This window comes from Pristiophorus japonicus, chromosome 15 (genome assembly GCF_044704955.1).
Source record: "Pristiophorus japonicus isolate sPriJap1 chromosome 15, sPriJap1.hap1, whole genome shotgun sequence".
NCBI lineage: Eukaryota > Metazoa > Chordata > Chondrichthyes > Pristiophoridae > Pristiophorus > Pristiophorus japonicus.
Window position 1 is genome coordinate 38908738 of NC_091991.1, and position 12331 is coordinate 38921068.

Genomic DNA, 12331 nt, shown 5'->3' on the forward strand with positions numbered 1-12331 from the left:
GGTTTATTTGTGCTGGTGCTCACTCTGCCCCCTCTGTCTCTCTCTCTCTCTGCTTCGTCTCCCCGGCTTTCCCTCACAAGGCAAGATGGCGACTGAGAGCGAGCTGCGGCCGGACAGCGGCGACCCCCCGTCCGAGGAACGGCCCCCGAACAGCGGCCAGGTAAAAGTCCACTCAGCGACCTCCGCCGGGCCGACGGAGAGATCATTTGTTTCTGAATTAAGGAAAGACATTGTGAGAGGTCGCGTGTGTGGAATGTAGCCGCCCTCGCTGGATACAATGTATCTGTTCCCTGTGCAAGTTCTCGCTGGAAGCGCCTCTGCATGCCCGCGGCTTTTATCCCGCTCTCCTTCAAAATGTGATCTCCCACCCTCTGTACATATATTCATTTCTTGTCGCTTCCCCTTCGAAGTGTATTCAAAAGGCACGGTTTTTGCTTTGGGTTTTGTCACATTTTAGTTCCGTTGCTGAGATCCTGTTTTGTTTCTTTTAAGGTGGAAAGTGGCACATTTGGAAATTCGAAATCCACTTCATACGTTTTTTGTTAATCCACCCACACAGCCGAGATTCTGCTGGCCCGCAACACTTTGTTTCCCATGAAACAAAACCCCGAGGCTTGCTTTCATGCAGCTGAAATCCGAGCCAGCAGCGCTCTGCCATTTATCTTGTGCAAGTTCAGTAAGGCAAAGCTCGATCATATCGCAGATATTATTTTCCCAAACAGTATTTGCTTTTATATTGTATACTAATTGAGGTTTAATTGTGATTGATGGGAACCTTCTTGAAGCTTAAGGTAGAAAAATCGAGACTGTCCACCTTAAGGAATTGATTTTTTAATGTGTGTATATACATCTCAATGTATCTGGGTTATTTATTTATTTTACACGGCACGCACATTGTTTACGGTCTTTGAATTTGAATATTTAATTAACACTGCCAATGTTGCAAAATCATGTTTCGTGCTCTCATTCGAACCAATCGTTTACCTATTTGTGTTAATCTTTGTCCTATTTTTGTCCTTTCAAACTTGACATGCGTTTGTAAATGTCTATACATTTGTTACTGTGTTTATAGAAGTCTGAATTTGACATGGACAATCTCAGTAAACCAGAACTACTGACTCTTCTCAGCATCCTCGAAGGGGAACTGGAAGCCAGGGATCTGGTGATAGAAACCTTAAGGGTAAGTGGTAGGCTTTCCCTTTTTCAACTGATGGTTTTCCCATTTATAGCGCTTGATACAAATGCGTGCTAAACATGTTTTCTACAGGCGTTTCATTTTTAAAAGAAAACAGGATGCTGCCGGAATTTTCCAGCTAGGCATATTCAAATTGGCAAACAATAAGTTGATAGATATTAGCAGTTTCAGTGACTTCCTCTCACACTGGTGCTATACAGTAAAGCAATGCTGTCATCATTATACTATGTAGCAGTTCTGTTTGCTTTACTGTACCACTTGATGACGTCAGGATTAAATACTTTCTGGAAGGTTTACAGTTAAGCTGCACTCTTACAAATCAAAAGTGCTGCACGGATTTCACAAGTGTGGTAGAATCAAAGCTCTCAAGAAGGCTGTGGGTGCAGATGAATTATTTAAAATTATTAGGACCAGTTGATAAAGCTGTTAAAATCTATGGGATTCTTGGGTTGTATGTAGGGAAATAAAGTGGTAAGGCTAAATCCGTTCAAATCATTGATTAGGCTGCTGTTGGGAATATAGGAATAGGAGTAAGCCATTTAGTCCCTCAAGGATGTTCTGCATTCAGTGAGATCATGGCTGATCTGTGACCTAATTCCATATACCTGCCTTTGCCCCACATTCCTTAATGCCTTTAGCTAACAAAAATATATTAATCTCCGATTTAAAATTAACCCAGCATCAATTTCCTGTTTCCCACATTACATCAGTGACTCCACTCCAAAAGTACTTTATTGGCTGTAAAGTGCTTTGAGATGTCCGGTGATTGTGAAAGGCGTTCTATAAATGCAAGTCTTTCTTTCAATTGCCATTTGCAGACGAGAGTTCAAAACTTCTACCACCGTGTGTATGTAGAAGTGTTTCCTAATTTCACTCCTGAAAGGTCTGGCTCTAAATTTTAGACTCTGCACCTGAGTTTTTAGACTGTGCTCCTGGAATATTTTTGGTTTTAGGCATCTACACAAGAAAGGATCAAGGCTATGGAGAGGATACAGAAAAGATTTACTGAAATGATATCAGGATGAGGCTTTAGTTATGAGGAGATAGAGAAACAGAGTCTTTTTATACTAGAGATTAAGAGGAAATCTGATTGTGGTGTTCAAAATTATGATGGGTTTTGATAGCTAAATTGTTTTTTTTTTTAAAAAACAACTTATGTAGGTTGGTAAGACAGAAACTTTAGAACGTAAATTTAAAGAGAGAGGCTAGGTGCTTTTGTTATATAGAGGAAATGAAATGCCCTTCTATAAATATAACCATTCATCACTAACTTTTAAAAGTAGCTAAATATTTGAAAAAATAACTTGTGTATGAGGAAGGAGCAGGGTAATGGGACAAAGTGGATTGTTTTTTCAGAGAGCCGATGCAAGCATAGTGAGCTGACTAGCCTACTGTACTGTAACATTCTATGATTCTATAAAAATCTTTCATACCAGTAAAGGAAAAATAGTATATTGTGTGTTAAAACACCATAATGTTGGTTTTGAAGTCAATTATGAGATTGTATTTGTCTTGTTTAACAGCCCAAGTTGTGTAGTACAATCTAGAAAACATTTAAAAGCAAACATTAAGTAATAGAATATTGGCCAATACTCGTGACAGAACTGTCAGTATAACTATATCCTGCCTGCAATACTTTGGTTCTTTACTGATTGCAAAGATACTTCAATAAGTTACTGTTACTAGTGTGGTGCTTTGCATTTCTTTAAATTATTTACTGTTATATACCTGGTTCAGATTCAATGTAATTTTTTTTTAAAAGCATGGTGATATATGTTATATATAATGCATCTGTATTTTGCTGCATCTCAAAGTTACAATTTGCCTGGATCAATTTCCTGTAATTAATAAAACAAGCGCTGTCCCCAATTCCAAGATTATACAACATGGTTGATAAAGTCTCAGTGAAATGTTTGCTGACATTTAGAATTGAGCCACTATATATCCAAGGAGATGCGTTGCAAGTTGTCATATGCTAAATAGGAGCAAATGAAGTGTAAATAATAATTAGATTAATTTTTTCCAGTTGATATTTATATAATTGTGAAGCCAAGGTGGTGGTGATAGTGACCCATATTAAACTGAGCCTCCAAATATAGGACAACTAAGGTTGTCCTATTTTCATTGCTGCTCTGACAGTACTTTATTGCTGTGCATTCAAATAAAACTGCAGTGCTGTTTTTGGTACTAATCTTGTGTTTTAATACGTAGAAGTGTTTAACTGGTTATTTTCTCCATTGTTTTGACCATACTTAGCCTAAGAACCAGTTCAGTTTCTGCAGCTTCAAGCAGGATCCATTCTTTCTTATTTTCCTAAAATAAATGATTTGTAAGCATCAGATTACAAGTGCCTTCAGTACTTAATTAATTTTGTTTTAAGTTTTCCTTAAACTGTCAGTTCATCACATGGATGCAACTAGAACTAGTCTGTTAGCCACGCCTACATGACAGTTTTAAAGGTCAATAGGTAATATTTTAAAAGGAGTCGCTGGCTTGTATTTCATTCTTTAGTTAAAGTTATTATGGTAAAATTGGTTGGAGGGGGGTGGGGGGGGCGGGTAGGAGGAGAGGTGGGGGTGGGGGCGTTAGGGAGAGTCTTGTAGCTTTACTACTTTAACAAACCTAAACATCCACAATATTTGTACCAGTGATGAAGATCACTTTTGACATATTTTCATTGGAGAAAATTGCTGATGTGCATAATTATACCACAATGTTGTGGTTAAAAAGACACTCTGTCTGAACTGTTGCAATTCATTTTCAAAATAAGTGTTTACGTCCAAAACTCAGCCTGCTTGTCCATCACTCCACCTTGCTGACAGATATTTGGTCCCTGTCCCTCAACACATGAAATTTAAATTATCATTCTCTCCTTCAGTCCCTCCTCAGCCTTGTCCCCTAGCTCTGCAACCCACATCAGCCTTATATTCTGCACCCTGTGTCTTCTGACTCTGGCCTTCTGTGGACTCCTTCTACCTCCCCGCCCCGCTCATCCCATCCTACCATCAGTGGCAGGGCCTTCAGATGCCTCGGCCCTATAAACAGGGACTCTATCCCCCAATTCCTCTCTATCCCTCCACTTCTCTCTTCACCTTTCTGAGCCTTCCTTTTGGTCACCACTCCTAGTCTCCCCCTCTACAGTCCCATGCCCGTTACCTCATTTTCTGTGAAGTGCCATAGGACTTTTTCTACGTGATAACTGCTATGTAATGTTGTAATGAATTATGTACTCCAAAGAATGCCATATGGTTATGGACTATTGGGGAATCATATATTTAAGTATATACAAAATGCCATATTTGGAAAAGAAATGAAGCAAAGTTGATGTGTCTTAGTTGTATCAAACAACTAAAACACATCATTAGTTGTATCAAACAACTAAGACACAGCAACTTATAAACACTACAACTTCAGATCAGGAGGCATTTTAATTTAGAACAGTGAAGGTTGTATTTTTATTCAAATTTCTTTTGGGAGGCTAAAAATCTGGTTGTTCAGAGTGACAATTTGCTGCACTGCCTAGCCTGAATACATTTGAAAGTGAGTTAAGTTGATCAGGGATATAAATGTTCTTGCTGAGTGTCTGATTATCTTGGAACATATTCATTTATAAGGATTTTTTTTGTTGAAGGGACAGTTAACTTCGTTCTTGGGAGTGTATTCTGTTTGTTGCGAACATTTTTTTCCCCTAGTGCTTACCGTATTGTGCTCCTAACCACAATGAGTTCCTACTTATCAGTAATTCTGAATATGGATTCATTGTTTGCCGACAAATTGCTGAGTGGTAACACATTGGTGAGAACCAATTCAATTCAGATCATTATGTGGGCAGTCTGATCGTTACTTTGCTGTATTTCTATATGGGTTCTTTTACAGTGTATATAACTGGCTATTGATGGATGCATTTTAGCTTAAAAAGTTTAATTGAGAATTGGAAAAATAGCATTTTTTGCAATTATTGCTATGATTCCTTAAAATAAAAGCTGTTAAGAATATGCAACATACATTATTCAGTACCAGAAAAATCCCTTGGTGTGTATTGAAGATTATAGATTATACTGAAGAAACATATGCCAGTGAGAGGAATAATTTCCAAGTGACATAGCAGTGTAGCTGCATAGTGTCTTTTATGTAACATTTCATGATATTGGAATTGGAAAGAGGAAGGGCTGGACAACCATAGCATAACTGAATTGGTACATAACATTGTGCTTGTTGGAATTATTAATTTATTCCATTTGTGTAGGGATTCTTTGATTGGAATGTCGTGCTATGTTCATAGAACGAAAGCATCTAATTGTGTCGGCAGTTAGATTACAGATTATGAAAATGCATTATTTAAACGTCCTATTAAATATTCTATACTTAGCACTGAAACTGGGTCACTACTCACTTGTGATTTACAAGGCTATGCGAGTTTCCAATTTACAGTTTTCACTCATTATAAACTGATACTATATTTACGCATTTATTTCTCCCAATCTTTGAGAGAAATTTAAATTTCTGTTTGTGAATATTTTCTGCTACGGTCAGAATAGTTTTCTGCTTTTTGGTACAACATGTCTGCAGCTAAATATTCTCAAGTCAAGTATAATACAACTCCGATGTACAGTGAAGTTCTCTCTACTATGATCAAATGAAATACCTTAACTACAACCTGTAGTGGAACAGTACGGATTTTGTCAATGACCATCCTGTGGTATTTCAATGGGATTATCAAACTATGGACACTAACCATGCCCGCTAGGTTATGGCATAGTTGGACAGATGCAAATGGAAGGGGGAAGGAAAATCATTATTGGAGCACGTGTTGGTGGCGCAGCAGCTGATTTTTCTGCCCTGAAGGATGTGTCTTGGAAATCAATGCCCATCATTCACTAATCATCTTACTGCTGATGCTGGCTGCGTTTTATGTCTGATGCCACTGCTGCTGTTATCTGGGACCAGACTCTGTGCTGCAACTAGGAATGCCTGGCGTTGCAATATTCCCAGCCTGCAGCACCGAGGGCAAGTCAGCAATAGTGGGTAAAAGCGGCAGCCAGGCTCAATAGTATGAAGCATGTCAAGGATACAATGCCTCCGGGGAAAGATTTGAAGGTGGAAGAGTATCTCTGTGACAGGGTGAGTTTCTGAAAAAGAGAGTCATTCCCTAATCTGGAGGAGCATGCCTGGATGAATTGTGGCAAGGGTGTTAACAGAGAGTGCCTCAGATGAAGGAGGCATATGAATGTTAATAGTTTTTAAGGAAGTAATGGTCTGGTTGGTCTGTTGAATATTGGTAAACCCAAATATCTATTATTTTCCTATAATGTTTTAGATTAAAAAATATATCAAATGTGAAATAAATTCCCACTCCAGGATACACAATCTAAGTTGGCAGTATAATACTGAGGGACTGCTGAATTCTTCAGGTGGAAGTGTAACTAAACTGATGGTAGTATTTGAAGAGCAGGGAGTTGTCTCAGTGCTCAGACCAACATTCCTCCCTCAACCAACAATACCAAAACAGATTAACTGGTAACTCATCTCATTTGCTATTTGTGCACAAATTAGCTGCTATATTTTCCTACATAATAAGTGACTGCACTTCAAAAGTAATTCATTTTCTGTGAAGTGCTTTGGAATGTCCAAAAGAAAGTGAATGAACATGTTCTCTTTCATTTAAAAAAGTGTTTGAAATTAACTAGAAAGCATCAAATTGTCAGGAAGTGTCTGCCCCGAGTCCTGCCTAGAAACATGTCAACAATGGGCGTGGGTAGCAAGGAGGGAGTAATAATGTGGTGAGCATTTGGAAGGATGATATGCAATAAAAGTTTTTCCCATAGCTCTGCCACTAGGATTTCAGCTGAGCCTGCTTAAACATGTTCAATATAGGACTCTTGCATCTGGTCTGGAACCAAATTTATCTCCTAGCAATGAAGGGCCAATACAATAACTAACTGTGTTACCTGGACCACTGTCTGACTGTATTAGAAGTTTCTTTTTAAGTTTCACTGACACAGCTGTCGATTTTTGTCTGATAACATTCCTGTGAAGCGCCTTAGGAAATTTTTACAGTGTTAAAGGCACTGTATAAATGCAAGTTGTTGTTGTAAAGTAAATAATACACGTTGAAAACATTTTAAAAATAATTGTATTTGCTTCACAGGTAAGCAAATGAGGTTATTTATTACTACTGGATCTCTAGTAGCACTGTTCATAGTAAGTTGGCGGAAAGATTTTTATAAGGACAGGGTATTGTACCATGGATACACTATTTTTATATGCATTAAACCAAGTGGTATACAATAGGAACAGGAGTAGGATGTTCAGCCCCTAGATACTGTTCTACAATTCAATCAGATCCTGGCTTATCTGTACCTCCATTTACCACCTTTGTTCCTTACCTTTGATCCCCTTATCAAACAAAAATCTATTGGTCTTGGAAAATTTCCATTGACCCAACATCTACAGTCTTTTGGGAAGAGGAGTTTCAGATTTCCACTGCTTTCTGTGGGAAGAAGGTCTTCCTGATTTCACTCTTGGGTCTAAATTTAAGATTTGTGCCCCCTTGGTCTGGGTTCACCATCAGAAGAAACCATTTCTCGTTATCTACTCTCGGGGACTCTTTTGTCATTTTAAACATCTCAAATAGGTCACCTCTCATCATTCTAAGCTCAAAGGAATACAAGTCCAGGTTATGCAACCTGTCCTCAATTTAACCCTTTAATCCCTGGTATCATTCTGGTGAATCTGTGCTGTGCACACGCCAGGTCCAATATATATCTCTGCTGGTGCGATGTCCAAAACTGAATACAGCATTTCAGATGGAGTCTGACCAAGGCTCTGTACAACTGAAGCATAACTTTCCCTCCTTTTTGTATTCGAACCTCCTTCAGATAAAGGCCAATATACATTAGCATTTTTGATACTTTTTGTACCCATCCACTAGCTTTAGTGCTTTCTGTACATGGACATCCAAATCTCTTCACATTTCCACAGTTCCTAGTGTCTCACCATTAAGAACATATGATTTGTCTTCCTTGGATACAAATTGGATGAAGACTTCACACTTTCCCACTTTGAATTACATTCATCACAATTTTGCCTGCTCACTTAGTCTGTATACCTCCCTTTGTGCAGATGGGAGCAAGACGTTACAATGTACCTCCTAATTTAGTGTCCTCTGCAAACTTGGATATATAACTCTATTTCTTCTTCCAAGTCATTGATATATATGGTGAAAAGCTGAGGCCCCAGTACAGATCCCTAGGGAACATCACTTGTAACATCCTGCCAATCAGAGTACGTTTCCATTATCCCCAATCTCTGTCTCCTACCTCCCAACCAGTGTCAAACTATGTTGCAAGACTGCCTTTAATTCTGTGCGCTTTCATTTTTTGCTACTCTCTGGCATCAAATGCCTCCTCAAAAAAAAAATTCAACTAGCTAAGATGTAGCTGTATGTCACATTAAGGACTCAAATTCTCATTGCTGTAAATAGTCAAATCTTTGGGTTAATTCAAGGGGAAGTTTCTCTGCTGATTGGTAGCTGCTTGTAAATCCCAATTTTTCTCAGTCAGAAGAATCCAGCAGGAAATGACTGGCTTTCTTTTTAAATACTGTTTTAAAGCATGGTGCAGGAATTTGCATTTGCTTGGCATGAAGTGTGGGAGATGTATTTCGGAACTTCATGTATAATAATAGTGTCTTGAGTTTTGAAGTAAAATTTCTAGATTTGTTTTTCTCTGGCTCCAGGATACGACTGGTATCATGTGACAATTTGCATTGCAACTGTCTTGTTAATTCAGTGTATCTGCAGCAAAACATTTGTAAAACTGTTAAACTATAGTTGCTACAGCTAACCAAATTTCAGAGGATGACTCCGATCCTGCCTGCATTTATGATGTATTTTACTCAGCCAGGCTTTTTATTGTTATATAGCATTTGCAAGCTGAAAACCCTGTATATAATCAGAATGCAGTTCAATTTATGACCTCCTTTTAATAGTAAAGGAATTCTTTAACTAATATTTGCTTTACTTGATTGCAAATATGTGGTGGTCGATGTCTTGTCTTTGGCCTCTTCGACATTAGAAGTTCATTGACATCTAGTCACATGCAGTAGTTTAGATTATATATAGAAGTTGATCATAACTTTGCTTGTGTGCCACTTGAATGGGTTCTCCGCGGAAGTGGTTTGCTTTCATGTGGTACCTTTCACCAGATGGCACAGATCGGGCATTTTGATATGGGGAACTAGAACCATTGCCTACCGTACTCTATGGACAGGATGTTACAACATCAGTGGCTCCCTCAGACCTTGTGGTTTTTAAATTTTGCATCTTATAAAATGTGAATCCCATCCCCATTAAGAGTTAGTATTATTGACTGTTCTTTGTTGGAGCCACTGATTCTGTCTTCTGATTTATTTATGTGCAGGTAATATTTGCAGTCCAAAAATAATAAGCATAACTGGTGTAAGTTGATGACTGTGCTGAAAAAGGATGTATTATAGAGGAAAAAGGCAGTTCATGTTAATCATTATTGACAATTTGACATAGGTACAATAAGTTCCACAAGCATTTATTTGCTTGTAAAGATATAGAAACATAGAAAATAGGTGCAGGAGTAGGCCATTCAGCCCTTCTAGCCTGCACCGCCATTCAATGAGTTCATGGCTGAACATGCAACTTCAGTACCCCCTTCCTGCTTTCTCACCATACCCCTTGATCCCCCTAGTAGTAAGGACTTCATCTAACTCCTTTTTGAATATATTTAGTGAATTGGCCTCAACAACTTTCTGTGGTAGAGAATTCCACAGGTTCACCACTCTCTGGGTGAAGAAATTCCTCCTCATCTCGGTCCTAAATGGCTTCCCCCTTATCCTTAGCAGAATTTTCTGACAGTGTAATGAATAATGTCTTGGAAATTCAGAAGTTTTACAGTTTTGAAGGAGCTTTAGTTTATTATTCGCAGATGAAAGGAGATTGTTACTAATATATAAACCACTTTCACGATGGCCGTGTCTTCATTCTACATGAATAGATTCTGTTCAGTTCAGTGTAACCACAGCAGGTATTGATATGGGAATAGTCTGCCAGTGAGGACGGTAGGTAGAGTAATTTAAATCCGAAGAGTGGCATACTTTTAATATTTAAAATCCTGAAGCAGAGGTGTTCTATTTTCTGGCAGCAAAACAACATTTTGTTGGCGGGGTGAGGAGGGAGGAGAGGGGGAAATTAACTTTAGGTTCAATCAAATTTGAATGACAACAGAATTGTCTTCCTGAAAACTGTGAGTGCCATTCTCAGCATGCAAATTCCAAATAAATTAGTGCAGTAGATACCATTGGAATAAAAGATTGTAATCACAATGGCGATATTAGTTTTACAATGTTGTATGATTTGCAGATATACATTCCCACTCATTGGGAATGGGGAAAGCAGAAGTATGTAGCCACTAAAATTGTAACCAACAAAAATGAAATACTCGTCCAACAGGCCTGCCATGCACTGAAGGAGGTTGCTGGTTTTACAAGATTAGACAAATGTCCACCAGTAGTGAGATTCACCATTACTGAAGTACAGTATACCGAATGAAGGAAATTATCACCCGAATTTGAGGGGTAACGAGTATGAATAAGCACCGAAGATTTAATCAGCAGGCCAGAAAATTCATTATTTTTAGTTGAGTTTAGTCATCGCAATCCTGTTTCTAATGGTGTGCTTCATTGTAATAAACTTCACTTAACCAAGATTTAAAATATATCCTCGTTGATCTCCTGTGGTGTTGCTCACAGTGAGTTAAAGGGCCTGCTCTTTCCTAATGGGGTCTTATGTAACAGATTATATGGTTAGAAAACATTGTGCATCAAGGAATTATATGCTGGTGTTTTGGGCTGGCTAGAAATAATTTTGGGTTCAAGTGGAAATTGCAGCTGGTGTAGGTTGGCTCGGAGCAAATAAATTCAGCATGAAAGGGTTGGCAGGAAATAAATAATACAGTAGGAATGGGCCAGCTGCAAATAGATAATGCAGCAGGAATGGGCCGACTGCAAATCAATGATGCAGCAGGAGCAGACTAGCTAGGAGCAAATAATGCAACAGGAATGGGCCAGCTGGAAAGAAGGAAGTAATGCAATGGGGGTGGGCAGGCTGGAAATAAATGAAAACCCGCATAAGAGCAGCATTAGGGAGAGGTCAGATCTTGGAATCTGTGGAGGAGGAATGAAATTATCCAAAAAAGAATAACATGTTGAGAAAGTAGCATGGCAGTTAAAAGTATTTGAGAATTTTTTTTTAGTGATCTATTCAGTTAGTGTTTGGTTTCTGAGAAACATAATCAGATTATTTGAAATCCTACATACATGTTGACACATCGCTTCCTGACATAAAGCTTACTATATGTTGTACCAGATTCTGGTATCATCATCAGCAGCACCTTGTATTTATATAGCTTATTTAAAATAAATTCACTCCCTCAATAGGCATAATGGATGCTGAGCCAGTAAGGAAAAGATTAAGAGATCTGACTAAAAGCTTGATTGGAGGATTTGGAGCTTTTAAAGGTAAAGAGAGAAGTGGAGAAGTTCAGGGAGGGGATTTGAAGGACTTAAGTCCAAGGTGGCCGAATGCTCTGTCATGAACTATATGGGTGAGGGATAATGCATATAAAGCCGGAGTCCGGAGTGAACATTTGGGAGGAGATGTTGGGCTGGAGAACATTGCAGTGGAAGGGTGGGAAAAGGCAATGAATCAAGTTATAATTCAAGGTAAGGATTTTTAATTGAATGGGTTGGGGAGCCAATTTTAATCAGCAAGGAGGGGGTGATGGGTGAAAGGGAACTAGTGCAGAACAGGATAGGTGTGGCAGTTTTGGGCAAGTTTGAGGGGACAATGGGAGGCTAGCAAGGGTGGTTTTGGAATAGTCACATTCACCAGAAACTGGCAACATTGCAGATATGGAAGGAAATGGTCTTGGTGAGGGATAGAATGTGGGGTTTAAAGTTCAACCCAGGGCAAACAAGATGCCAAGATTATCATCAGTCTGGTTCATTCCGAGAGAGATGCTGCGGAAGAGTAATGGAGTTAGTGGCAAGGGACTATAGTTGGTGGTAGTCGAGAGGAGTATTGAATAAGCAGAGCTGGGTATCATC

The 12331-nt window shown here is 38.8% G+C and overlaps 1 protein-coding gene across 3 annotated transcripts in view; it reads left to right on the forward strand.

Annotated features, from left to right (window-relative positions):
• The first annotated feature begins 81 nt into the window (after window positions 1-81).
• The window catches only part of cttnbp2 (cortactin binding protein 2), a 162316-nt gene continuing 150066 nt past the window's right edge, over window positions 82-12331 (forward strand). For all 3 annotated transcript variants that reach the window (XM_070900329.1, XM_070900331.1, XM_070900330.1), the window contains exons 1-2: window positions 82-160; window positions 1073-1180. In XM_070900329.1, coding sequence (XP_070756430.1) covers window positions 86-160; window positions 1073-1180 — 183 coding nt within the window. In that variant the 5' untranslated portion in view covers window positions 82-85. The remainder of the gene's footprint in view (window positions 161-1072; window positions 1181-12331) is intronic.